The sequence below is a fragment of the Mus pahari genome, chromosome 12 (genome assembly GCF_900095145.1).
Source record: "Mus pahari chromosome 12, PAHARI_EIJ_v1.1, whole genome shotgun sequence".
NCBI lineage: Eukaryota > Metazoa > Chordata > Mammalia > Rodentia > Muridae > Mus > Mus pahari.
This window is the reverse complement of record NC_034601.1, coordinates 17,020,877-17,047,947: the sequence shown is the minus strand read 5'-3', so window position 1 is coordinate 17,047,947 and position 27,071 is coordinate 17,020,877. Positions and strand designations below refer to the sequence as shown.

General features: G+C 48.0%; 1 protein-coding gene and 1 pseudogene across 5 annotated transcripts in view; both read right to left on the bottom strand.

The window, feature by feature from the left end:
- Positions 1-39: 39 nt before the first annotated feature.
- Positions 40-1,824, bottom strand: LOC110330020 (annotated as a pseudogene).
- A 1,111-nt stretch (positions 1,825-2,935) lies between these two features.
- Vps8 (VPS8 subunit of CORVET complex) overlaps positions 2,936-27,071 on the bottom strand; it is a 216,139-nt gene continuing 192,003 nt past the window's right edge. For 4 of the 5 annotated variants that reach the window (XM_029544439.1, XM_029544437.1, XM_029544440.1 and 1 more), the window contains 2 exons: positions 6,429-6,509; positions 2,936-3,476 (listed from right to left, as the gene is read on the bottom strand). In XM_029544439.1, the coding sequence (XP_029400299.1) occupies positions 3,327-3,476; positions 6,429-6,509 (231 nt within the window). In that variant the 3' untranslated portion in view covers positions 2,936-3,326. The remainder of the gene's footprint in view (positions 3,477-6,428; positions 6,510-27,071) is intronic. The other variant, XM_021209011.1, reaches the window with a different exon arrangement.

Here is a 27,071-nt window from a genome sequence, read left to right as displayed (position 1 = left end):
CACAGAACCGGACATTCCCAACTTNACATTCGATTGTTAGTCAGTATTCCACTGCTGCATTTTGTAAAGAACTTTAAAGTTTCATAAAAGGAAAACAATTAAGGAACTAGGATAAATCTATGTCTTATAACAGCATTTTTACATAAACAATTTAAACCGGCATGCAGGCAACTTCTCTTGTTGTCACACACCNTTTTTAGGGAAAAATTACACCCATTTTACAGAAAATCCCACATACACCGCAATATGCTGGAAACAATGCTAAAGGACCAGTGTGGATGGTGTGCACACACACACACACACACACACACACACACACACACACAAACTGCTTCTTTATAAATTATGAACTGGAGTTCCTGATCACGACGGGGCCGGGAGGTCCAGTCCTTAGGGTTTTGCTCTCTGGAAGAACACCTTTAGGTAATTTTTAAAAACTTTAGCATCAGGCTGCTGAAGTGCTTGACAGAACTCCTGAATTGTTTCTGGAGCAACTCGTAGGGAGGGCAGGTATTCTTGTTGAAGATACTGAACACACTCAGGGCCCCGTTTCAGGTGGATTGTTTTCAGAGTCACGGCACACTCAGAAAGCGCCAATACTGTCTGTGCATCTGCCAGGTCAAAGGTCTGCTTCAAAGGTGCCAGGAAACATGCCGGGACGATATGCTTATAAACAAAGTCGGCAAAGCCCACCGGTCCATCCTTGCCTCCCCAGAGCTCCACCAGCTTTGAGAGGATAATAAAACATGTTTTCTGTGCAATCGGATCTGGATAGTCAACGGCTCCTTGGATAACAGTAACCAGCACCCGTTCTACATTTTCTGCACCTTGATTCGCGATCACTTCACTCATCCCACTGCCAGTGACCGTCTGCAGGAAGGCGAAGTAACTCCTCCTCAGCATCTGCTTCTCCAACGCGGCCGACTGGTCGTTGTCTTCCGCTGGTCGCAGCAGCACTTCAAAGATGGCGTGAAGCAGGGGCATGAACATCTGCTGTAAAAACGGGGACACCTGTATCTTGAACTTGGCCGTGATCTGGTTGATCAGGGGAATGAACTCCTGGAGGTCTTTCGCTTCACAGTCTTTGAGCATGTGCTCGGAGGCAGAGGGGATGAACGGGAGCACCTCCTCCTCCAGGCAGATGATCATTCGATGAAGGAAGGTCCGGACGCCGCTTCGGAGGACGTCCTTTTGCAAGGGGCAGCTGAGGGCTGGCAGGAAGGTCTGTAAACACTCCAGGTAGACCTGGGAGCAGCCACACTGTTTCACAGTCTGCTTGTTGCTGAAGGCCTTGCTGGTTCGACTGGCGAATCCCACCGCGTGGTTGAGACTGTCTGCAAGAGATGCTTGTCTCTCTTCATCCTGCGCCATCATCAGCTTTTCCAACAGAACCTTGAACCTCTCCATCAGTGGTGTCAGGAGGTCCTTCATTAAGGCCTGCTTATTTTCTGCGGGATATTCACTGTTAACAATCAGCGCTCCGGCTGTTTCGTAAATGAAGAGCTGATCGTCACTACTCAGCAAGGACTGGTAACCATTCTCCGGTGGAGAAAGGGCTAATAAATCTTGTATTCTATTCAAAATTTCTCATACATCTTGAGAGCTCTGCTATGTGGCCAGAGCTTTTCAGAGGAGCCAACAGCTTTCCTCAGCTTAGGGGAGCTGATTGAGGCAGTGTGGGGCTGAACCTAGAGCCCAGCTCCTGGCTGGCAGCCCAGTGCTGTCCCTTAGAGTGTGTCTCCTTAGAGCATTTGCAGCTGCCCCCAGGAGGGGACCTTGTCTGTCCCAACAAGAGCTGTGGCCAATACTGACGTTTCTGACCATGTTACATGCCCTGGCTACTCTAGGTGCTGGTGTGTCTTAACCCGCCCCTGTCCCTCCAAAGTGTAGTTTAAGAGTCTCTGGGACATCTCTCCCCTCTTAAGGGGCTAGGGGCTGTGATAAGACCCAGAAACGTGGTTGTGGGGGTGGGTAGGGAGATAGCTCTGTGGGTGAGAACACTTGCCATACAGGCGAGAGAACCCGAGTCCGAATCCCCAGAACCTATATAAGAGGTTGGTGTGGCTGCCAGTGCCTGGAACTCCAGCACAGAGGGGCAGAGACAGATGGACGGATCCTGGGAGCGCCCCTGTCAGCCAGCTCAGCTAAATCACTGAGCTCCGTGTCAGGGAAAGATCTGTCCTGCGGCAGAGCACAGAAGAAACAGAGACAGGTAGCTGGGCGTCGGCCCTGGGGCCACCTGCCCCACCTTCTGAGCTTGGCCCCACACCTCTCACCTCCTAGAATGTCAGCATCACAATGTCAGCAGAGCCAGCGACTGTCCCCATGCAACATTTTGAATTGGAACCTCAAGACACCACTTGGTAGAGCATCTGGCTAAGTGCTAGAAGAGGGGAGAGGGGCCAGATTCCAGATGCTGGGGCTTGGGGCCTGGCACTCAGAGGGGACACCTCATCCACCCCAGATGAGCCAGGGGGGAACTCTTGTAAGCTCACACGACTGTTTCTTCTGTGTGTCTGCTGGTTAAAGTACTTATCTCGGCCTTGACTGATCCATGCACTCTCTCAGGTACCACCGGCACCCTCTTCTGGAGGCAGAGGGCTCTTGGGAGGTGCTATTCCGTGAGCAGCTCCACTTATCCACAGCTGCAGCAGGCTCCCTGACTGCTCACTCGTGGGTTTGCTTAGCTGTCAGGAGAGCTGAACCAATGGCATGAGCCATCTGAGTCTCTGGTATAACCAACTGCCATGTCTGCTATATAATTACAATGACATAAAGGTCCAGGACCCAACAGGCCCAGGTCCGACTCTCCTTGACTGTCCTGACCCGGCCACAGGAACACCTGAGGGTTGGGGCCTAAGTGGAGCCTGTGATGGAGCTGTTTGTCTGAACAGTGTTAGGGTCCTTGAACAAACGGACAACCAAGAGACTGGCAGGCATGCAGGACTCAAACACAGACATTTATTGTTTCGAAGGGCAGGTCTCCTGTTTCCATGGGCTTTAACATAAACACATCAGCAGACATGCCTGCTTCCCAGACCAACCTTTGCTTGTCACAGTTGATGTGCTCCCCAAACCCCTTGTTACACCGAATGTGGTTGGGTAAATGCTATTTTCTAAAGGGCTGGGTGGAACTAAGTAAGACTCTGAGCGAAATGAAACCGGCCCGTCTGCGGTCTGACCTGCACCAGGGAGACTGCACTGAGAGGGGAGGGTGGCAGGGCAGCTTTGCCTTGGGCCTCTGTGCAGGAGTGTGGGAGGCAGAGGCTGAGCCTGCACAGTGGTTCCTTCCTGCCTCCTGCAGCCTGGGTGCTCCCAGAGAGGACTCAGTCTTCAGTCACAGGCGGAGGGGCGAGCTGCAACTGGAAGTTCTCTTTCTGGAAGATGCTGTTGAAAGCAGGCCCAATGTGGGGGCCGGCAAAAGGCCTGCAGCTGTCGCCACCTCGGTTCTGGGAGAGTTCCGTAAGGAGAGCCAGCTGTGGAAAAGAGGGCACATGTGAGGTGTGAGGGCACCGTCCTGTGTGGGGACAAAGGCGGTGGGGGTGGGGGTATGAAAACCCTGTGTTTGGGTCCTGAGGCCATGTCTTATGAAAGGGGTGCACTCCCGGGCACAAGAAGAGGCTGCCTGGGTGGGGTCTCCCTGGCACTGCTGCCCTGCCCGTGTGCAGCCTCCCTGCAGGCACACCTCTGTCCTCAGCACGGCTCCCATTTGCTTCTCTTTGGAGCGTCCAGGACAGAATTACTGCTGGTGCTCTCTTGGGCAGCCTGGCCAGCTGGCCACCAATTCAGTTTGGGCCCCAGAATAGCACTCAGGGACCCCACCTCTCCTCCAAACTCGCCCTCCCTCCCTGCAGCTGTACGCACTCTCCAATGGCTTCAGCAGTACCCTCGTCTGTCAGTGGTTTGTTAGTTCTGCCAGTCCTGCCAGCCCACTGAGAAGCCAGGCTGTATACCCTCACCCAGCTGGCTTTCTGTAAGTTGGAGCCTGGCAGCCGGGCGTCAGATGCCCTCGACAATAAGAGATGAGTGCATATCCACGAGTCGAGCCCCCTGGCCTGCTCAGCGACAGCACTGCTAAGTTAGACAGACTAACTTGAGGGGAAACTCAGGGCCAAGATGCACCTGGAGCAGTGGATGGGACCTGAAGACAGAGCGCGGTGCCTCACTGTTACTCTTCACAGTATGGCGATGAACGCCTTCTGTTGGGTGATGGAGCAAGTGAACCTTCAAGTGCCTCAGGGGGACTGTGTGCATCTGTCTCCTGGCATAAGTCAGTCCCTGGAACATCTGCAGGCCACGGGCTTTTGAGGGCCAGACAGGCTGGGTGCTTTTCAAGAGTGGCATTTCTAGCCTTCACTGAACCCTGGGGAGTGACTCACTCTGGGCCACTTGGCTATCAGTGACAGGGTAGGATTCAAACTCAGACCCATGCGGCAATTCCTGTCCAGCCAAGCTGCCTGTGGTCTTACCTCTGGAGGTTACACGCCCATTACCTCTGCCCTGCTTGCCTGCTCTAACTTCTCTCTGTTCTCATCTCTGGCAAGGAGCCTCCCACCACATGAGCAATTATGGTGTAGAGCTCATTTGCCAGTTAGCTGACAGCAGAAACAGTGGCCACAAAACTTGGGAGCCAGTGAAGCTCTCGACGCTCTAAGGACCAGTTTATCAGAACTAACCCAGCCCTCAGTCCTGGCTCAGCAACACAGCCATAGTCTAATGTACACTCACTGTCTGAGACAACTGGTCACCTGGGAAGGGTGAGGCCGCGCTGAAGAACTGCCTCTATCAGATTGGCCTGTGGGTAGGTCTGGGCGTGGGGGAGTAGTTCCTCTTTTGTTAATCTATCCGGCAGGTCTAGCCAACTGTACCTGGTGCTACCCGCAGGCAGGTGGGCTTGGGCTATAGAAGGGAGGCAGAGGAAACCAGAAAGCAGCATTCCTCTATAGCCTCTGCTTCAGGTCCTGTCTGCAGGTTCCTGCCCTGAGTTCCCCTGACAGAGGGCTGCAATCTGCAGGCTGTAATAAACCCTTTCCTCCCCCGTTGCTTTTGGTCATGGTGTTTGTCATGGTGAGCATGCTTACACTAAGACTGTGAGCCTCCAGCCTGAGGTGGCATGTGAGGGAGGCTGGCTCACACAAAGGGCCAGGGCTTCCAAGGATACTCTGCAGGGTAGGGACACGTCAGCTTCAACTTCCTACCTCTGCAATCCAATCATCCTGTGACTGGTCTGTGAGGAGATCATGCCCAAGGTTTCCAACAGAACATGTGATGATGCTGTACTCAAGGGTGTCTATATTCTGACACTAAGGCAGAGAGACCAACCACAAACCATGGCTCCTACTCCTTAAGTCTTACTTCCTCCTGTAACTTCGTGGCTAGGAAACACAGACCCTGAGCCAGGCTAAGAATGAGAAGTAGATGGTGACTCTCACTCCACTGAACTTGGCAAACAGGAAGAGACAGAGTGATACCAGTCAGTTCACTTAAACTGCAGGGTCTTATTTAGGACACTGTGGAAGTTTCCAGAGGAACTTCTGTCCAGGCCAACAGTTCAAGAGGAAGTTCTGGTTCCCCTCAGTGAGATCAGGGCTGCCGTGCCCAGAGACAGCTGGGGCTAGACAAGCTCAGAGAACTCCTGGGCTGGGGGACCTGGTGTGTCCTGGAGCGGAGGTGCTGAAAAGTCCTTACTCCCTCCCTCGGGGGGCTGGGACCCAGCATGGGCCACACAGAGGGAAGGAACAAGAAGGGAGCATGGCAGTTAGACTGGCATGGCCTCTGTGGGAGTGAGGGACTCTTACCCAGAGCATAGGCAGTCTGGAGGGAAAATGTCTAGGGGTCCAGAAAAGATGCTTCCTGGACCTCCTCAGGATGAGGGATGCAGGCAGGATACTGCCAGGCCTGTGCTCTTGATGACTGGATGGGGCATGATCCATTCTTAATGGGCAAGGAAGGGCAGGCTGCGAGCCCAGGGGAGCACTTGAGTCTGCCATGGATGTCTATGCAGTACTGGTTGCTAGTAGCCTCAGAGTCTGCACCCTTATCCCACAGTTTTAAAGATGCCTAATACCGCAGTCTACACTGCAGATAGCTAGGTGGTCATAGATCTGAGGCTTGGCAGTCTCAGATAGACACGATGGCCCTGAAGGAGGAAACAGGCTTCCGGCTTGCTGTCTGTGGAGACAGGCCAGACATGGGCCTTCTGTGTGCTCACAACCCCAGGGTGTGTGTGGGGGGTGGTAAGTAATAAATGCCTCTCTGTTGCCCTTTCACCACATGCTGAGTGCTGTTGGGGCCAGGACCCGTGGGCCATGTGGTCAGAACAAGTATGACAGGCACCTTCCAAGCTAGAGCTGGATGCAGGCCTCTAGGACACTGCCTTCCCCACACAGCAAATTCCAAATCGGAAACATCAATCACACAAACATTACCCTAGAACTTCCTCTGTAGAGCCGGCAGAGCTGATCAAAGGCTTGCATTTGCTGTGGGTCCAGAACAGGTTCTGAGTTTGCCTAGGAAATAAAAGAATGATCCGATTGATGATGACATGCCTGTCCCTGGGCAGCCTGTGACCTTCCTCACATAGATGAAGACCCAGCAGTTCCCTCATGTGTCTGAAGACTATGCCCCTGGCAACGGGGGGATTTGTTGGAGCATTTGGAAGATCCAGCCTTGGCCTCCAAAGGCCTGTTTGGATGTTCCTCCCAGCTGGATCTTCTTTCTGTGAACCTTTTCCCTATCATTATCTCTAAACCTCCCTCCTCAAGGGCTTCTGAGCAGAGGACCTTTGGTCCATCCGCTCTTGTACACCCATATCCACCACTTGATGTGGCTCTCACAGATACCCCTTCTTTGCCATGTCCTTGTTCATTATAACTTGCTGAAAGACCTGTCTGCAGATGCTTGATGAGGGGTCCCTGAAGTGTTGCCCCATCCCCTCTTGTCCCCCGTGGAGGATCCTGCCAGTGCTGCAGTGAACCTTGCTATCTGAATACTAGCTCTCACACCACGTGACCTTGGAGCATCCTTTCATTCCCCTGACCCTGGAGGTGACCCTTGGGAGGTCACTGGTTGTCAAAGCTAGATGATATCCTGCCTCCCACCGGAGGAGCCCGGTTACGCCAGCGCTGTAACTGCACCTTTGAGACACCGCTGCTCAGAGGTTTGTATCAGAAGTGTCCTACGCAAAGGCTAGTGAAAACTGTCTGTCCTTGCCGTGCACTATGAACCTCTCAGGCAGAAAGGGAAAGGGTTTCACAAACACAGCCTCCCCTCACCCCACATGGGTGACCGGGAGGGCTTCGGTGCTGAAGCACGTGGGACACAGTGATACTGCATTTTCCACAATTAGATTTTTAAAAGAATTTTTAACTTTATTTATTTTTGTTTTTATTTATGGGAGAAGCTGCAAGGGCAGAGTGGATATGGAGGGATGGGGAGATGAGTGGGATTGGGGTGCATAATGGAAAATTCATAAAGAATCATTTAATAAAAAAGGACTTTCATAGGTCAAGTTAACAGATGGCAGAGCAATGAGAACAAGGAAAGCTGCTCCCTTATGGAGACCCTTGCCATTGGCCTGGAAGGGATATTAAGCCATTCATCCAATCTCAGGAGACTATGCCTCATGTAGAGCCATGAGATATCTGACAGAAAGTGATAGCAGAGACACAAGGGTGTTGCTGATGGTGCTGTCCACTTCTGAACATTACTGAGATTCCCCAGACCCTGTAATTAGAAAACCTGTTCTGGACACTGGGATCTCTTAAGTTTTGTTACTAATTGTCTTCCCCTTCCTTCCTTCCTTCCTTCCTTCCTTCCTTCCTTCCTTCCTTCCTTCCTNCCTCCCTCCCTCCCTCCCTCTTCCATTCCTCCCCTCCACTTCAACTAGGTCTCACTGTGAAGCCAACACTGGCCCACATTAGGCCCACCTTTGTCTCCTGAGCAGCCATGTCCAGTGTGCCAGGCTGGTTTAGACCTGTTTAGACTAAAGGTCTGCTACCAGGGAAACAGTGACTGAAGGAACTTGGTGGCAGCTATTGCTGTAAGCTGAGATAAACACTGGCTTGGTTTCATATTAGTTCTCACAAACATGCAGTTCTCCCATTTACTTTCTCATTTACTTGGTTTATCCCAGCAGCTACCTTTCTGAGGCAATTAAGGTCCTTCAATTTAGGAAAGTGAAGGTCATGCCACAGGGCAGTAGAATGCTATTGCTAAAAACAGAACAGCATCATCAAACCCTTGGAAAATACTGGGTAGCATGTGGGGCTATTCTGGGCAGGGACACACCAGGGCCTGCCCTTGGGAGTTTGCTGGCTGAGTCAGAAGTGCATAAATCTCAGATAGGTCCATTCCATGATTTCTGACCCAGCGAATGTTGTTAAATGCTGATTCCAATGGAAATCTCAGAATGTGGGGGTATTCTAGGTTAGTCTGGGATACATGGTGAGACTCTCTTAAAAAGCATTTAGTAACAAAAGCAGATTCTGGGTAGCAAGTATGGGCTGGGGCTTGAAGACATACACCTCAGGCAGCTGAGCGGGTAGTGACTACACTGTTTCTCATGGTGTCCTGAGGGCGACTCTTAGCTTATAGGGGTTTCAACTCCTGGCTCAACTGTATCCAGCCAATTCATTAGTGCTTGCTTTTTCCATGACTCAACTAGTCATGTTGCTTTCAACATTCAATGGGTTCACACACCCCCTGACAATCCTTGTTAAAGACTGTTTAACCAGGCCCCCAGTTGAGGGATGGGGTCACCCACCCATCTCAAAAATATTAACCCAGAATTGCTCCTGTCTAAAGGAAATGCAGGGTCAAAGAGTAGAGCAGAGACTGAAGGAAAGGCCATCCAGAGACTGCCCCACCTAGGGCTCCATCCCATCTGCAGATACCAAACCCAGACATTATTGCTGATGTCAAGGAGTGCTTGCTGACAGGAGCCTGATATGGCTGTCTCCTGAGAGCCTCTACCAGAGATGGAACAATACAGATGCAGATGCTTGCAGCCAACCATCGGACTGAGCACGGGGACCCCAATGGAGGAGTTAAGGGAAGGACTGAAGGAGCTGAAGGGGTTTGTAATCCCATAGGAAGATCAACAATATCAACCAACCAGACCCCTTCCTCCCCACCCCCCAAGTTCCCAGAGACTAAACTACCAACCAAAGAGTACACTGGATATGTAGCAGAGGATTGCTTTATCTGGCATCAATGGGAAGGGAGGTCCTTGGTCCTGTGGAGGCTCAATGCTGTCAGCATAGTTGGGAAATGTTAGGACAGTGAGGTGGGAGTGGGTGGGTGGGTGGGGGAGCACCCTCACAGAAGCAGGGGGGAGGGAAGATGGGTTAGGGGGCTTGTGGAGGGGAAGCTGGGAAGGGGGATAATATTTGAAATGTAAATAGATAAAATAACCAATAATAATTTAAAAACTGTTTAACCAGACCATAGTGTACTTGATATGGATACATGGTATGTTTGGATCTTCCTGGATTGGATGGATACTTCACATTTTTTTCCACGTAAACACAGTAATGTAAATTGAAGGCAGTTGGCAGGTTTGTCCAACAAACATGTGTCACACACACATGTACATGGAGGACATTTTTCAAGTCACATGACATACCCGGGTGGGATGTCAGGGCTGGTACTGTGCTCTGGCCTTGCCAAGGTCGGTTTCCTCTATTAGGCCTTCAAGTTTATTGGAGCTACCAAGAGAAGGGGTTTTTAATAAGGTATCTGTGGTGGTTTCACTGAGAATGGCCCCATAGGCTCATATATTTGAATGCTTGGACCCTAGTTAGTGGAACAGTTTGGGAAGGACTAGGATTCATGGAGAAGGTGTGTCACTGGGGGTGGACTCTCACATTTCAAAAGCCTACATCAAGCCTAGAGTCTCTGTCTGTCTATCTGTCTGTCTGTCTGCAACCTTCAGATCAGATGTGAGCTCTCCGTTACTGCTCCAGTACCATGCCTGCCTGCCACCACATACTTCCTGCCACAGACAAATAACCCTTTGAAACTGTAAGCAAGCTCCCAATTAATGCTGTATCTTTACCGCCCTTTGGGGGTTTTTCGGGAGCCCCGAGACCATCTAGAAGTAGAACCACTGCAGGACAGTGATGCCCCATGGATGTCCAGAGCCATACAGTGTCTGCAGACAAGTAGGACTCAAAGGGAAATGAGATAGCTGTTTGTTGAAGTGTTCAGGACCTCTTATGTGCTCTCCTGCCATCAAGCCCTTTCTGAGATGAGTCATAAATTTTAAGTGGTAGCAAAGGTCGTGCACACAATGTGTGTGTGTGCGTGTGTGCAGCTGTGCATGTGCATGTTATATTTGCTTCTAATGGGAGGGAAGTGAAGGTGGGCAGAGCCTCTGGCAAGCTGTTTACCAAAGGATGTGGCTATGTGACTTCTGACATGCTGACTGGTTCCCATTCTACTACCCCCAGCCTTATGTACTAGGATTCAGCAGGCTCTACAGGGATTTCTAGAGATTCTACTGTGTCAGGCCTTGGGTACAAAGATGGACAGTGCCTTCTTTTGCAAGTTGCCTTAGTCATGGGTTTGCTTCAGCAACAGAAAAGTGTAAGAGTAACTTTTATTTGCCTGATGTAATTGTCATCTCAGAGGCTTACTGCCTCTGTCTGCTAACCTAGGCCTAGTCCTGGAAGCGTCTAGTCTTTGTACTATCTGATCTAGGCCTAGAATATTTTCAGCCTCTGAGACTTGCTGCTGAATAAACTTTCCTGTGGTGGTTTGAATATGCTTGGCCCATAGGGAGTGGCACTCTTGGGAGGTGTGGCCTTGTTAGAAAAAAATGGGGGGGGGTGTAGGCTTTGAGACCTTCCTCCTACCTAGTTACAAGGCAGTCTTCCCTGTTTGCCTTTGGAACAAGATGTAGAACTCTTAGCTCCTCCAGCATTACCTGCTGGGATGATGCCATGCTTTTCTCCATGATGATAATGGACTGAACCTCAGAACCTGTAAGCTAGCTTCAATTAAATGTTGTCTTTGTAAGAGTTGCCTTAGCCAGGCGGTGGTGGTGCACGTCTTTAATCCCAGCACTTGGGAGGCAGAGGCAGGCAGATTTCTGAGTTCGAGGCCAGCCTGGTCGACAAAGTGAGTTCCAGGACAGCCGGGCTACACAGAGAAACCCTGTCTCTGTATAGCTCTGGGGAAAAAAAAAAAAGAGTTGCCTTGGTCGTGGTGTCTCTTCATAGCAATGGAAACCATAACTAAGACATCACTCCTTCTTCCTGATCTCTGGCTGGCTGATTCAACTCAGTTGTTCTGGCTCCAACTCCTCTCCAAGCTGACTGATTTAATCTGGCTTCCCTTGGCTTCTCCTGAATTGTTCTTCTTGGCCTCATACTAACTTGGACAATATGTTCTAATCTTCTGGCTCCTTCTCATTCTCTGGATCATTCTGTCTTCACCTGTGTCTATCTTGTTCTCTCTCTCTGCAACCTGCCTCTGTACCACTGTCCTGGTAACACTGCCTTCTCTCCTCACATCTCTCACGCTCCTCTCTCTTTTTAAGTAGCTTCTCTTTTCTCTGTGTTCTCATGAGAGTTGGGCATATTCTATCTCTGACTCATTCTGTCAAATCTTTCTCTGATTTGTCACTTTGCCTCTCAATTAGATGTCACTTTCAAACATGGCTGCTTCCCTCTACAAACTAATTCTACTTTCATCATTTGGGATTAAAGATGTGTACTAAAGGTGTGTCTGTACTCCAGCCAGTGGAATTAAATGTGTGTGGTAAGGCTGAGCCACAACTAGAAACAGGGTTTTCCCAGTAAACAACACAAGGTCAGAGTTCACAGTGTGATCAGATTTCCTGAGACAGAAAATAACTGAGACATCCACCAAGTGCCAGTCGCTCCCTGGACAGGGTTTCTACTGTTAATTAATTTTGTTATTTGACAATTTTATACAAGCGCATAATACGTTCTGATGATTCTCTTCTGCATAACACCCCTTTTGTCTCCTTCCTGTTCCTATCACACCCTCCCCATCTTTTCTAGTTCTTTTCCCAGATTTATGACTTCTGGTTTTGTTCAGCCAGGGCCATCCATGTGCTCACTGTATTAGAAGTGGAGTCTGGTAGGAGCCTGGGAAGGGTACACAACTGAAGGCAATGATTCCCGCACCCCAGAGCCATTAGTAACGAACAGTTCAGCAGAGAGAGGGAGGGCCTCTGTTAGTGTCACCACACTTGTTCTCTACCCAAAAATCTGTTCAGCAAACATTTGCTCAAACCCACATCCTGACTCACTCTGAGCTGTCAATTCTACAGCTGCACTTTGTAGAGGTCTCAGGCGAGTTTGTCCTCTGTATTGACCAAACCATCAGTTTTATTTTATTTAACCAAGTTTGGAGAAAGTGTTGTTTTTAAACAGAAGGAAAAAAAAATCACCAAGCAAGTCCTGTGCCACTACTGAGGCCTGGGGCTAGAGGTCTGTACTAATTCCTTGTGTGGAAGCGAAACTGGCTTTAACAATCACTAACCTAGAAATCTTAGGTGAGTCACCTGCTCTATTTGAATAGAGCGGATTGTTTTTGACTTCTGTCAACATGGGGGTACTGATCAGAGCTTCCAATATAGAATGGCTAAGAAGCTGGAAGGAAAGCCATGCCCAGGACTCCAAGAGCTCTCACAGGGGCTGGTACTTAGAATACACAGAATGGCCCCCAGACCCTGTGTACACAGTCTCTATCATGTGCCTTCATGTGACCCCATCTTGATGTCACCAGAGACCCAGAAAGAAAGGGAGCATTGGAGCCCAGTGCAAGGCCACAGTGATGAGGCCACGGAACATGAAGGTACATGCTATGTGGTAAAGTATGGAACAAAGAGAATGGCACCTTGAAAATGGAGGCCATACAAAGCAGCCTGCTCGATAGCACTGGGCTTGGCCCGAGCAGCTCTGGAATAAAGTTCTGCCCAGCAGATGACTGGAAGGTGAGTAAGGGTGTTCTTACTCCTTCCTGATTCAACAATTTTTCAGAAATGCTCTGCAATGCAGGGAAACACAAAACAGGACTTCTGACACAGCCCTGTCTTGACCTGGATCCTAGCTAAGTGGCTCCAGAGATATTTAGCTTCTCTTAGTTTGCATTGTTGTCTGTGAAACTTTACTTTGCAGAGTTATTGTTAAACTTGAAGACCATATGGATCTGGTTGGTGCCCATTTGATGTTTAGTAAATGGTGGCAGTAGCTGTGACTGAGTGTCTTATCCTGGAAGTGTCTAGGAGAAAGGACAGTGGGCTGGGGTTGGGGCACATGAGTGCCCATCTGCTCACCAGCTTCCTGTGTAGCCCTCTGGACCCAAGCTCCAATTTGTTTCAGAATATGGCTACAACGAGCCACATCCTACCATGCAGGGGATGTGGGCACCAAGAGATGATGAACATTTAGGGTATGAGAGCTTCAAGCAGCACAGTGCTGTTTACTGAAGCCAATCTTGGCTTCTAGTGTGAATCAAACACAAACAAGGGCAGCCAACTAAGGCCACAAAACAGCCCGTAAGGGAAGAAGATTTAGTGTGGAGATGCTGCACAGAGAAACTGACTTGCCAAATCAGTGTCACGCACAAAGTAGAAGTGAGAGTAACAAGAATTCCACCCGAAAATCTCTAGAAATGAGTAATATTTTCAGCAAGGGCAGGATACTAAACCAAGTTAAATCATAGCCTTTCTATATGCCAATAACAAGCTATTTAGGGAAAAGATCATAGACATAATTCTATTCACATTAGCCTCAAAAATCAAAATATCCAGGAAGGTACAAAACAACAAAAGTCTCTACAATGAAAACTTTAGGATCACTGAAGAAACAGATTGAGAAGACACTAAAAGATGGGAAGACCTCCCATGCCATGGGTTGGCGTTTATGTTTACTTAGTACAATATTTTCTAGTTCCATAATCTACCTGCAAGTTTCCCTTTCTTTACAGCTGATAGTATTCATGATATGTATGTACTACATTCCCACTACCTTTAAGTTGGTTCTATTTCTTGGCTATTGTGAATAGAGTGAAAGTGAACACAGCTGAGCAGGAGTCTGGAGTAGGATGCTAAGTCCTTCCCTATGGGACGCATCTGCTTTGAGCTTACATGCATGCATCCATCCATCTATCCATCCATTCATCCATCCATCCTCCCACCCATCATCCGTCTATCCGTCTATCTGTCTGTCTGTCTGTCTGTCTGTCTGTCTATCTATCTATCTATCTATCTATCTATCTATAATCTATCTATCTATCTATCTATCTATCTATCTATCTATCTATCTATCTATAATCTATCTAAGAATTCACCACACTGATTTCCTCAGCTATCTATCTATCTATCTATCTATCTATCTATCTATCTATCTATCTATCTATCTATCTATCTATAATCTATCTAAGAATTCACCACACTGATTTCCTCAGTGGCTGCAGCAGTTTGTAACACTACCAGTGGTGAATGAAGGATGTCTGTTTTCCCACATCCTCACCAACATTTGCTGTCGGTTGTTTTATAGATTGGCTAACCATTCTGACTGTGCACCTGGACTTAAGGACTACTTAAAGAGGGGATTCATGCCTGATACTATAGATCTAGCTGGCTACCTGAAGCTGTAGAGGTCCTGTGACTTACTGCTACTTTCCTAAGCCAGCATAACTTCTAACTCTATTATTCTGCACCAGCACTCAAATAACTGTACAATGCTACCTCTACACCCTAGGCTCAAGGAAGATTACAGAAAAGGGTTGGAAAGACTGTAAGAATCAATCATGATGTCTGCTGCAAGATAGTGTCTTCTAGACATTACAGGGAGGCTGGACCCAAGAGATCACAATATGGCTGCCTAAGCAAGATCTGTACAATGGCAGTACCAGCTGACCTGCTAATGTGGATGAGGGCAGTTCTCTTAGAGAGAGAGCAACAAGCAATGGATGGCTGCTAAGAAAGAATCAGTTTTCTCCAGGAACAAGTCTCCTGATAGGTCATCCAGTCCTAGTGGTCCCTAAACACATGTGCACACAAATGACACCAAGTGGATTCAATAGGTTGCATGCATGCATGCACGTGTATATTTGCAGCACATATATACAGAATAATAAATAAACAACAGTAATAACATTCTCATGGATTTGAGAGGAAGTGGGGCACAGGAAGAGTCGGGGAATGAGAGGGAATGGTGGAAGAGATGTAACTACATATGAACTTTTCAAAAAAAATTCACAATTTAAGTTTAAAAAGAAAATGGGGCAATAAAACCTGGGCAGTGTGACAACCTGTAACACACAGCCCTTCCCGTCCCAAACCATCCCATCACAGAACTACTTAGTCAAAGAGAAGGAGAGGTACTAGTGCCAAATTACAGCAGGGTGCTTGCCATGTGATGAAGTCTACTGCTAAGGGCTGAAAATTAAACTGTAGCTGCACATTTTAGAGGAGAAATGGCACTGCCCTGGAAATGACCGTGCAGTGCTCAGCAGTAAAGTAAATCCAGATGAAAATGAGGTCTTGGTGATCTGTGAGAGCCCCAGGGAGAGTGAGCAGCCGTGTGTCAGCACGCTGCAAAGCTGGGTGATGATACACAGACACGGTGTGAATGAGAGCTGTAATTACATCCCACAGAGAAAACCCACAGCTCAAAGCCGCTCACCCAGCTTCTCTGCAGAGACCTGCGAGCCACCGCTGCCCTGAGGGCCGGGCTCCCAGACATGTAAGTTGAGGGGGCCTGCGCGCAAAGCCTTCCAAGAAGCACACACAGCACAGAAAGCTGTACTCTGCGTGTCCTCCCCTTGCTCATAATCCCTCTGATTTCATTTCCTCATTGTCTTCCCACCTACCTTGTCATGGAGAGCCTTGGTGTGATGAGCAGGTATAGCTCCTGTCTTCCCTGGGAACACCATCATTTGCTAGAGCATGAATGCAACACAAACTGTGTGTCTGCTTTTCTCCTGCCTGTCCTCAACTTCACTCTGAAATCTGTTGACACTATAATCTGCTGCAGCCCTCAGCCAGGCTTTTGCTACCATCCGAGCTGTGTCACACTAGAGGCTCCGACCATTTCAAGCTCTTACTGCAGCTCCTGTTCTATAGGCTAAATGTGTCCTTCCTGACTGCTCAGCACGGCTATGCTCTCTCACACCTGACCCTTCAGGCCCTCATGGCCCAGTGACTCAAAACTCCACAGGTCGCAGCTAACGATGACTTAGATAATGAAATAACATGCCAGGCTGCTAAACTGCCTGAGAGCGTGAACAGCTGGGTAGGAGAGGCTGAAGACACCAGAGAGGCAAATCAGGGTTCTAGGGAGATGCTGACACGATGGCCTTTCATAGTAGAGTGGGCAGATGGTGGCAATGTTGGCTGGTGCCCCTGTGATGTGGAAAGAGGACAGCCAGCAGGATCCGCAGCTCAGCGTGGCTGCTGTGTGCCAGCCAGGGAGCAAGGAATGCTATCCTCTGCACGTTCTCTGCAGTCCCCAGGGGACCCTACAGGAGCTTCTGTTAGCATCATTTTACAGCCAAAGAATCTAAGGTCGGTTCTGGGGTTCAATAATGTTCCAAGGGTCACGCTGTGGTGGAGAGCAGGTCTGAGTGGAGGCAACCCAGAGCCAGGGTGTGTTTTGCCTGCCATGGTCCCAGTATCAGTCTGAAAGAAGCCTAATAGAAAAGTCATGTCAAGACACAAAGGTAGTATCAAGAGCAAGAAGGGGCTGACCTGGGTCAGTCACACAGGTGGCCTCTGATGTGCTAGGGGACCTTCATGATTCTGCTCTGGAATGTCAAAGTTCATCCCATCAGGCCTTCACAAGAGGATATGAAAGAGAGTTAGCTGGGAGAAAGCAGGTCATGTGGCGAACCAAGCTGACTGCGTGGAGGAGCCTCGTGCCTCATGTAAAGACAGCTATGTGCGCACACTGGTGCCAACGCTGCCTTCCGCAGCCACAGTGAGGGCTCAGATCCTGGCTCTCACACTGCATGTCAGTGACACTAATAGTCACTACCCTGACAGTCATCATCTTGTCTGTGAAGTGTGAGGAATGTCTTTTAGCTGCTTCCCAAGCTGCAGTTTGGGCAGAGGCAAGGGAGGGAAAAGGAGGAGACACAGGCTTCCTGTTGTCTAGAGAGTTCTTGGTCTCCTGTTAGATACCTTCACGCTTACGATACGTGACAGCCTGAGGAGGAAGGACTTACTGTCTGTACATGGTAGGACACAGAGGTTTGGACATACTGAAGTACTGTTTGTACTTGACAGGGTGGGCCACTAAATCACACTGGTGGTAGACATAAATAAGGTGACGTGAAGTTACAAGGTGTCATGGATTTCCCACAGGTAAATTCAGCTGTCCAGTTTGTTGGGGTGCTGAGATGGCATCTGCCAGGTGTCTTCCAGGTCACCAAGAGCCGGTATCACTAAATGCTGTTGCTTGCAACAGGAAGCACAGGTGTTACTGTGTGAAATGGTGTGTGGAGGCCTGGTATTCATGTGGGGTCTGTCATTCTCTCTTCTCCCCACTTCCCCACTACAGGGAGTCTCTTACTGAGTCTGGAGCTCACTGGCTGAGTAGCCAGCTTCAGGGATCCACCTGCCTTTGCCTTCCCAGAGATGGGCCCGCAGACCTGCTCTCCTACTCAGCCTATAAGAACTGTGTGTGCTTTGTTTTATCTGCCCATCTTGTGCTCTCTCTTTCACACCCAGAATACCCCTGATTTAGCGTAATGTCTCTGCAACCCATATGGCACTCACAGACATGCTCGGCTGCTCATCGCCTAGCCTACCGTGAAAGACAACACCTGGGCCACAAACCCTACGGAACCTGTCACACCACAGTGGATTTCTAAAGCTGATTTGACAACCTCAGAATGTACTGGGAAGTTCAGACGTGCAATGTGGCACTTTGGTCAAATTCACTTGAAGCCTGCCTGTCATCCTGACATGAGCGAGTGCTGGCCACAGTTGCTACCAGGGGTATGGGGTGTCACCTCGATGCTATGCAGGAGATACTCAGTGACTGAGTATCAGGAGATACTCAGTTGCCATCACTGTAACAGAAATGAAAAGGCAGCAGAGACAGGGGACTCACAGAAGATTAGACATTTTGCCATGAGTTATATTATGGTCTTCCCATAACTGCTTTGTGTTTTTGTCAGAAACGGACATGTTTGAAAAACCTATTAAGACTTCTTTTTATGGGAAGCAGAGTTATAGGGAAGGCACCTCAGAGGATAGTTCTACTAGTCAAAACCCTTTGTTTTCATCCCTGGACAAATGTTTGGACTTACTAAAAAAACTGACTTAAATAGGGAAAGACTTTACTCTCATACAAATAATCACTCCGCTGATTACTTGTACTTAGGAAAATGCCAGTTATCCTGATGGGCTGCTGAGGACTGAGCCTGGGCAGGACTCCTCTTTGGCTAAATCCTTCTTGATTGTTCTATCAGGGCCCTGAGTTCTTGACCACACTCAGCTCTAATATTCCCTGCTCATCAGAACCAAACATGCCTAGAAATGGAGATCCATATCAAGAAGTACAGGGAAGGAACCAGAACAATGGGTTTAGACCTAAAATCAGTGTGGTGGTTTGAATATCAATGGCTTCCATTGCCTCCTGTACTGCAATGCTTAGCCATGAGGGAGTGGTACTATTAGGGAAGGGTTAGGAGGTGTGGCCCTTTGGAGGAGGTGTCACTGGGGCTTTGAGGTTTCAAAAGCTCATGCCAGGCTCCGCCCCCACCCCCTCTGTCTGTCTACAGATGACTTTTGGAAGGATTAGGAAGTGTGCCTTGTTGGAGAAAGTATGTTACTGGGGGTGGGCTTTAAGGTTTCAAAAGCCTGTGCTCAGGCCAGGCACCCTCTCTTTGCCTCCAGATCAGGAGGTAGCTCTCACCTACTTCTCTAGCACCATGCATGCCACCATACTCCCTGTCTTGATGATAGTGGACTAACCTCTGAGACTGTGAGTGAGCCTCCAATGGAATGTTCCTCTTATAAGACTTGCCATGGGCATGGTGTGGCGGTTTGAATAGGTTTGGCTCCCATAGATTCATGTGCTTGAATGCATGGCCATAGGGAGTGGCACTATTAGGGGGCGTGGCCTTATTGGAGGAAGGGTGTCACTGTGTAGGTGGGCTTTCAGGTCTCCTATGCTCATCTACTCTGCAATCTACTCAGTTTTAGTAGAGCCCCTAAAACTGCTGTGTTGAGCTCCCAGCCCTCCTCTGCATGCTGCTTCCTGTGTGTAGTGACCTTTGCTTGCGTACATATCCCAGGGACTTTGGAGACCCTGCCTGTGGGGTCAGGCCCTTCACTTTTCATCTGCTCACTCACGCAGGAGCTTTCCCTGCATCTGTCTCTGAGTTCCACACTTGCAGCCCGCTGTGTCCTCCACCCTTGGCTATGTTCTTGGTCCCCTCAGAGTCTCTCTCTCTTTCTCTAAAGGCATTGTCACACACTCTGCTTCTTTTTGGTCTTACAGTTCCTCAGTAGCTCCCAAGTATTAATTTTGGTTTTATGGTTTTCATTCGTTTATTGGCATTTTTGTGATATAGTTTATTAATTCCATCCTTCTTTTAAATCTTCAAACATAGTTATAAAATAAATACTTTAAATTCTTTGAACTGGAGAGATGGCTCAGTGGATAAAGATATATCAGGCTTGGGGCAAATGCTAACTTACTGAGACATCTCAATGGCCCTAAAAAGTCACAGGTCTCCTTTTTTTCATATATTCTTCATTTAATTGACCCTTGTGCTTCTTTCTTGCCCCCCCCCCCAAATTTCCCCCTTCCTCCCCCATCTCCCTGTTTCTTTTGCCCTCAAGCCTGACCATTGGGTCCTATGCAATGAGAAGAAAGAACCCATGTCTCTGACTTTCACACTGAGGACATACTCGCTCCCTTCCTCCACCTCTCTCACGAGCACATGTGGGTGTAGGTGTGTATGTGTGTGTGCGCGCGCGCTGATTGTCTTGGAACTCACTCTGTAGACCAGGCTGGCCTCAAACTCAGAGATCCACCTGCCTCTGCCTCCCAAGTGCTGGGATTAAAGGTGTGCACCACCACTGACCAGCTGTAAAAAAATTTCAAATTCTTTGTGTGCTAGTTCCAGCACCTCTGAGTGTTGCTGTTGCTGTTCTTGGCTGTGGGTCACAGTTTCTGCTCCTCCTGTCAGGCATTTCAGGTTGTATACTGCACAACAGCAGTGTTGTTGAGCATCTGAATGCTGTCTCCTTTCAGTGGCATTTGAGTTTGCCTGTCTGTTATGCTTGTTTTTTTTTTTTCAAGAGTTTGTTCTCAGCTGTTTCAGAAATAGATGTAAAATATCCCAGAACGTAGACATGGCTCAGGCTGGGCTTTTACTTTCCACATCAGAATGTTAATCCACACTCTTTCCAGTCTGGTTCATTAGTATTCCCATGTCTTCTGGCACTTCACATCTGGAATTTCCATTTGTCTTTCAGACCCCCAGGCAGCATTTTCTGCCAGACCTCTAGAGTCTAGCCTGCACAAGTAACTTAGTTAGGGCCTTAGTGATGTGAAGAGACACCATAACCAAGGCAACTTCATATATCCTAAATGAAAAGTGTGACTGTCAACTATTGAGGGAGTCTCAACAGGGAAAAGGTTTAACTGTAGCTGAACCAACACCTACAACTGTAGTGTCTGATGCATTCCCAGATGATAGACACGGTGGTATAGTTTTGATAAGCACTCTCCCATTGGAAGAGAGGGAACAAACATGGTCCAGAGACCGTCTGCTGGCATCAAGATGTTCTACAACAGCCTCATCCAAGAGACACCTGAGCTGTGTGCAACAACAATGAAATGCAGAAGCAACACAGTGTGGGCCTCTGCTGCTGAGGTTTGGTCTGCTGCTATGGATTGTAATGCTAAATATTGGCCCTGGTTGCCTTCAGGGAGGAGGGAATCCTCCTGTACACAAAGTGATGCTATGTGACCTTGCTCCTTGAATAAAGATGCTGACAGCCTATTGCTGGGAAGAGGAAAGGTAGGTGGGGTTTCAATTCCTGGGTTTGGGGGTCTGAGGAGGACTACGAGGGGAGAGAGAGAGAGAGAAGGTGGAAAGAGGAGAAGACATCATGGGGTAGGTGAGTCATGAAAACTTGGCCATGAGGGCTGAATACTTAGAGTTAAGAGCTGCCCAGATAGAACTTGGCAAGTTATACCTGCTCAGCTCTAGTGCTTTAAAGGCCTATTATAAATATAAAGGTTTTGCGTCTTTTATCTAACTGAATGATCAAAGGCGGGGTAGAGCTTCCCCAATTGAGATTAAATAATTAATACAACATGTTGTTCCAGACAAACATTTCATTGATTTGGATGAAGGCAGAACAGCCTCTGGGTAGATAGGAAATAATGATTGCACAGGTCATAAGTGAAGCAGTACCAGGCCTGTACCCGGCTCTGCAAGGTGGGAGTATGAGCACCAGTGGTGTGTGTGAATGAATCAGCAGCTTAGCCTTGCCTTGTTCACTGCAGGCACACATGCAAAATGGCGGCCGGAAAGGACAACATGCTTTGGGTTCCACTCATGGAAAGAGAGCCTAGAATAAGGAAATGCTCTCAACGGTATCATCCTGCTGAGAGCAGGCTAAGCCCCACTCTAAGTTACTGCACAAAGCACTGACTTTTCATCCTGTACTGTCCTAGGAGATTCCATTTACAGGTTTTGACTCCCATTTTGAGGGAGGATGACATCAGGCATGGGTAAGCCCAGAAATTCTACCATCCATCAGTCACCTCCTATCCAGAAGAGATGGAAATATGACTTATTTCCACGATTAGAAAAAGGGTCACCCTATAAATTTACTAGGGAGTGTAAGGGTGGTGCTAATATTAAGGAACCCCAATTGGTTCTTGACTTGTCAATAAAGAAGGTCAGGGGCCAATTGCTGGACAGAAGGTACAGGTGGGACTTCAGGGTTCCAAGAGAAAAAGGCACTTGGGGAAAGAGAGAGGGGCTTTTCAACCAGGCTTTGGAAAGAGAAGCACTCAGCAATCATGTAAGATCTTGGGGCAGCTAGGGCCTGCAGCTCTGCTGCAAGCAGGTTGCCAGAAATGCTTGGCAGGGACTGATTGCAACAGGCCACTGAATTTGGGGTGGTTGGGTAATGGCACACATTTCCAGGTGGGAGGTATCTGTGCCCAGTAATTTAGCTATGAAAGGCAAGCTGTAATGTGACAAACTGAGTGTGTGTCCTTTACCTGTGAATTCAAGAGTCTCTGGTGAGGCTGGTAACTTAACCCCTCCCAGAGCAAGTTCTGGGGAGTGGGCTGGTGGAGTGATCGACTCCTGGAGTAAAGGAGGGAGGGAAAGAGAAGCTGGTTCTGTGCTTTGGCACTGATCCACATAAGCAGGTGGAACAAGAGGGAGCCTGGAGTGGGCTGGTAAGGCAGCAGCTCCTGGGCAGAGGAGGTGGTGTGTCTTTAAAGCTACACGCAACAAGGGAGAACTGAAATTGTGGGGGCACAGGGGCATATTAAAATTCTCTTGAGAAGACCAGGCCCAAGAATTTACTGGAGTCACCAGATTGAGGAAAAAGTATAATTCCCTCACCTGCACCCCATAAATTGATGGATGCTTAAAAGTATAAAAGCATGACCCCAATACCAATGGATGGTCTGATCCCAGGTGTGTGCATCGAGGACAGAGGGTTCCCAGATCTGACTGGTCCCCATTGTTAACGCAGCCTACTCCCTAGTGCCGGCTCACCTACGTGCCCATCCGGATCCCGACCTGGTGTGGCCTGTCCCTTTGCAGTCACACTCGCAGCTCTGCTCTCAAACCTGACTCCAGCAGCTCGCAGCTCAGCACTGGGCTACTCTGTATTTATCCAGACTTCCTCAGTGCACTGTTACAGCCTCCTCACTCTGTGGAAGCATCTTTAATTTATATTCATTCTGTAACACATGCACACATATACAAATACATATACATACATATACCTTTACAGACTCTGTGTGCTGTGTGATTTGAGAGGTAATAATTAATAATTAAATTGTAAAGACTGGCCAGGCTACCAAGGTAGATGGATTTAATAATAAAGCCATCATTGGACAATTAACCCTTCCTTTCATTCAGTATTCAGTAAATGCTGACACCATGTAAAGATACAATGTCTTCATGTTTGTAAGTTCAGGACATGCCCACTATCAGGAAGATAGCTCTTAGGACTTTCCAAGAAGGGACAAGAGAGGTGGGAGGTTTATTTTACTCCAAAGAACTCCACACATTCTGTCCCCAATTGCAACTGGGAAAGGCATTAAAACCAAACCTAACCAAACCAAGAAATCATGTAAAGGTTCTAGAAATATACCTAGTGAATGGCAAATGAAAACAATTATCTGAAGAAAAAGGAAATCTATGAATTCATGCCAATAGCAAGTGTCTGGTGTCTGAACCAAGGCTCTTCCTCCCACCCTCCCCGCACCCCAGCCCAGCAGAGGGGACTCCAGTGCGGACTCTGCACCCAAGAGTGGCAAACGCCTGCCTCTCAGAGCTTCCAGGATGAGGTAGAGCCCAGTACTCTCAGCCTGCCTCCCATTATACATGTCTGGGTTCAGCCCTAGAGAGATGCACCTGAGTGGTGGGTATTGCCTGAACTTAGGGGATGGCAGTAGTTCTATCTACACATTTAATTAATTAATTAATTAATTAATTAATTAATTTAATTTATCTACACATTTATTTATCTACACATTATTTAATGCAGCTGTGTGCTGCCCTCCCACCCTCCCCTGGCATGTGAGGCAAGCCAAAAGCAGAAGAAACACCAAGGTTTTTTTTTGTTTTTTTTGTTTGTTTGTTTGTTTTTTGAGACAGGGTTTCTCTGTATAGCTCTGACTGTCCTGGAACTTACTGTAAGTCAGAAATCCACCTGCCTCTGCCTCCCAAGTGCTGGGATTGTGCCACCACTGCTCTGTGAAACACCAAGTATTAATCTTTTCTGTCAAACACTCTAAAACTTTCATTTATGGCAAGGAATACAAATCTTTTTATTTTTCTCCCAAGTTGTACAATATGCAAATGTTTTAATCTCCCTTATCTGTACCTTGTGTTTCCATAAAGGCCCTGCCACACCTTGGAACTTAAGTGACTTAACTGACCACCCCCTTTCCCAGTTTCTTTGCCCCCACCTTCCAATTCTTTTAAAACTAGCCAATTGCAGGGGTGGGTTGATGATTCTGCATTAGGAATATGGCAGTTCTTGCTGGGGACCTGGGACCAGTACCCAGCACCCACATGGTGGTTCACAATTGTTCAACTCCAGTCCCAGAGGATCCGATGCCCTCTTTTAGCCTCTGAGACAACAAAGTATGCATGTGGTATACAATATACATGCAGACAAAACATCTGTACACATTAAATAAATGTCCTCTACCTCCTGTGCCCCACCCCCTCATCCTTTTCTTGGTCTGTCTGTCTATCAAACTAGCCAATTGTGAAAGAATGTGAGGTTGGAACCCAGCCAATGGGGAAAGGGTACAGTCACCACCTTAGACTAAAACAGTGACTTCTGTCTGGTTGAATATGCTCTTCTGTTTGTGTGAATACAGCACCCTTCTGCTTAGACAGAAAGTTCTGTCTTATAGGGACACTGTAATCGGGGTGTTCTCTTCTCTGGGACCCTGAGATTATTTCTAACAGTTGGAGCAGAGGCTGTGGCCTCCTCCTCCTGGCATCATCCCACTCCTAGACTATGAGTGACACAGAAACTTTCCATTGTCCCTGTCTGCAGCTCCAGAGATTTGGGATGATAAGATTATTTCCCCAGGGATAAAAGCAGGTTCATACAGTGATAGTTTCTTCTCTCTTTTAAAGAGAACCTGCTTCATTGTAGTCAAGCTTAGACATGTTTGAACCCAAGCTCTAAGGACCACAGGAGTTGTGAAAGGTAAAGGAGAGGAATTTCAGATGTGATGCATCACAGATGAGGGAAAGATGACTGGGAGGAGCCTTAGTGGCAGGCAGAATGATAAATATAGACTTCAGGAACAATTGCATAAAAAGGATCACAGCTGACACTTGGGTTTGAAGAACAACTGATACCTGGGTTATCGTTGAAAACAAAAATGGCTGGGTGTGGCCAGAGATTAAACCAAGAGGCAGGCAACACCATAGTCCCATGGTTATCCCAGGGTCACTGTATCTGTATCGTACTTCCTTAGAGAAAAGTATAAGAAGCTTAATGTGGAGACCAGGCTGCACCTGCTCTGTTACCCAGTGTGTAGGGCCGTGTGTGTGAATGTGGTTTCTGGGGACTCAACTTTACAAAGCAGCATTTGGCTCCATTCTGAGCACAGGCAGAGGCAAGTGACTTACCTCATCCTTACACATGTACAGAACCACCTCTCCAAGCCCGCCCAGGAGGCCCGGCCTGATAAGAGCTCATTCCCAAAAGTAAAAAAGCACCAGCCATAACCTCACCTATATCTGGGCACATGGACGTATAGTGCAGGGACATCTGGGCAGACGGACGTGTAATGCAGAAAGTCAACCCAATAATGCATCAAGCACACCAGGCTAACACAGGGTATAACATCCTCACCTGGACTACGAGGTCCCTAGATGGCCGTGCCCTAGCAATGCCCTACGGGACAGCTTGGGCTCAGCTCAGTCTGGACCCTGATCAGGTAAGCAGGACTGCTATGGGATAAACTAAAGCCTGCCTGTAGCATTCTTCAGAAATCTTGCAAAATGGGCTCTTGCTTGCCTGGAGAAACCTTTTCTTCCCTCATCACCCCTACAGGCGCGGGGCATCCTGTTCCCCATTACCTAAAACAAACCTATAACAAACCCAAGTCCCCAGGCTAGTGCCCTGGCTCTTCTGGCCAGCAACCCCCCTGCACCCCCTACTCTCACTCACAGCTGTTCCAGCTCACAGGCTCCCTCCCATCACCTGTTTCTTTAAAACTGGCAAAGCTCTCCCCGCCTTTAGATATTCTCTCTGCCTGCTCCCCTTCGCTCAAGATAGCCATGGCAGTTTGATTTTCTTCAAACAAACGTTCCTTTCTATCCACACAGCAGCCAAGTTTGATGATTCTACTGCACATTCGCTTACAGACTAATGCTGACATTTAACACTACAATAGTGGTGTACCCCCTTACTGGGTATCTGACCATCCAGTGTGTAAGGTAAGGAATTAGACCAACAAGGCAGAGAACTCCCAACTACCCTGAGGTGGTGGTGGTGGGGGGCTCAGCTCAGCTCAGCTCAGCTCTTCTCCCACTGCCTGCTCTGCAGTCCTGCAGCTGCAACTCTACAGCTGAGTTAACATGGAGCCCCAAAGGGACTCTTCAGGACTGCATTATCTCTCTGCCTCTATTTCCATTAAAGCCTCTTGGCTTCTTTAATTCTTTTGCAGCCATTCAGTAAGGTGCACATATGCATGATTATGTGATGTCGAATATATGCCCTGACCGTTAATGTTAATGATAAAGATAGAAATGTAAAAATCTGGGTTTACCAACAGCTAGCTAAAAAGAGAAATCAAAACTACTTAGCAAATGAAATAAATGTAGCTTGTGAACTTAATGCTATTTGACACCGTAGAAAGACACAAATGTGTCTATGTTTATGGGGTAGTAAGTCACACCATTAACTGGGGAGGAAAATAAGCTTTACTAAATTATTTCAACCCATCACCAAAACATAATAAAATAACAATGAGCCCTGGGGGCAGATGGGCAAGTACATTGCTCTCAAATGTTCAGATTCCATTAAAAACCACAAGGCGTGCACACATAAGAAAGCATTAACCAAAGAAATGGCTGAAAACCACACACAAAGGAGCCAGACCCCAGATTTCACATGAGCTTCAAAGCAGTCTCAATACATGTGCTCACAAAGTGAGGGGAGCAGGAGATAAGAAAACACAGGAGGGTGCGCTGCCTGCCACCACCCATGGAGAACACCAACAAGGAAACGAATACACGGAAAGCTAGATGAAAACTAGGAGGTAACACTGGGACAGAAGTAGAGAACTCATTAGAATGTATCAAAAGACGACCTGAACAGGCAAAAGAATTGGTGAACA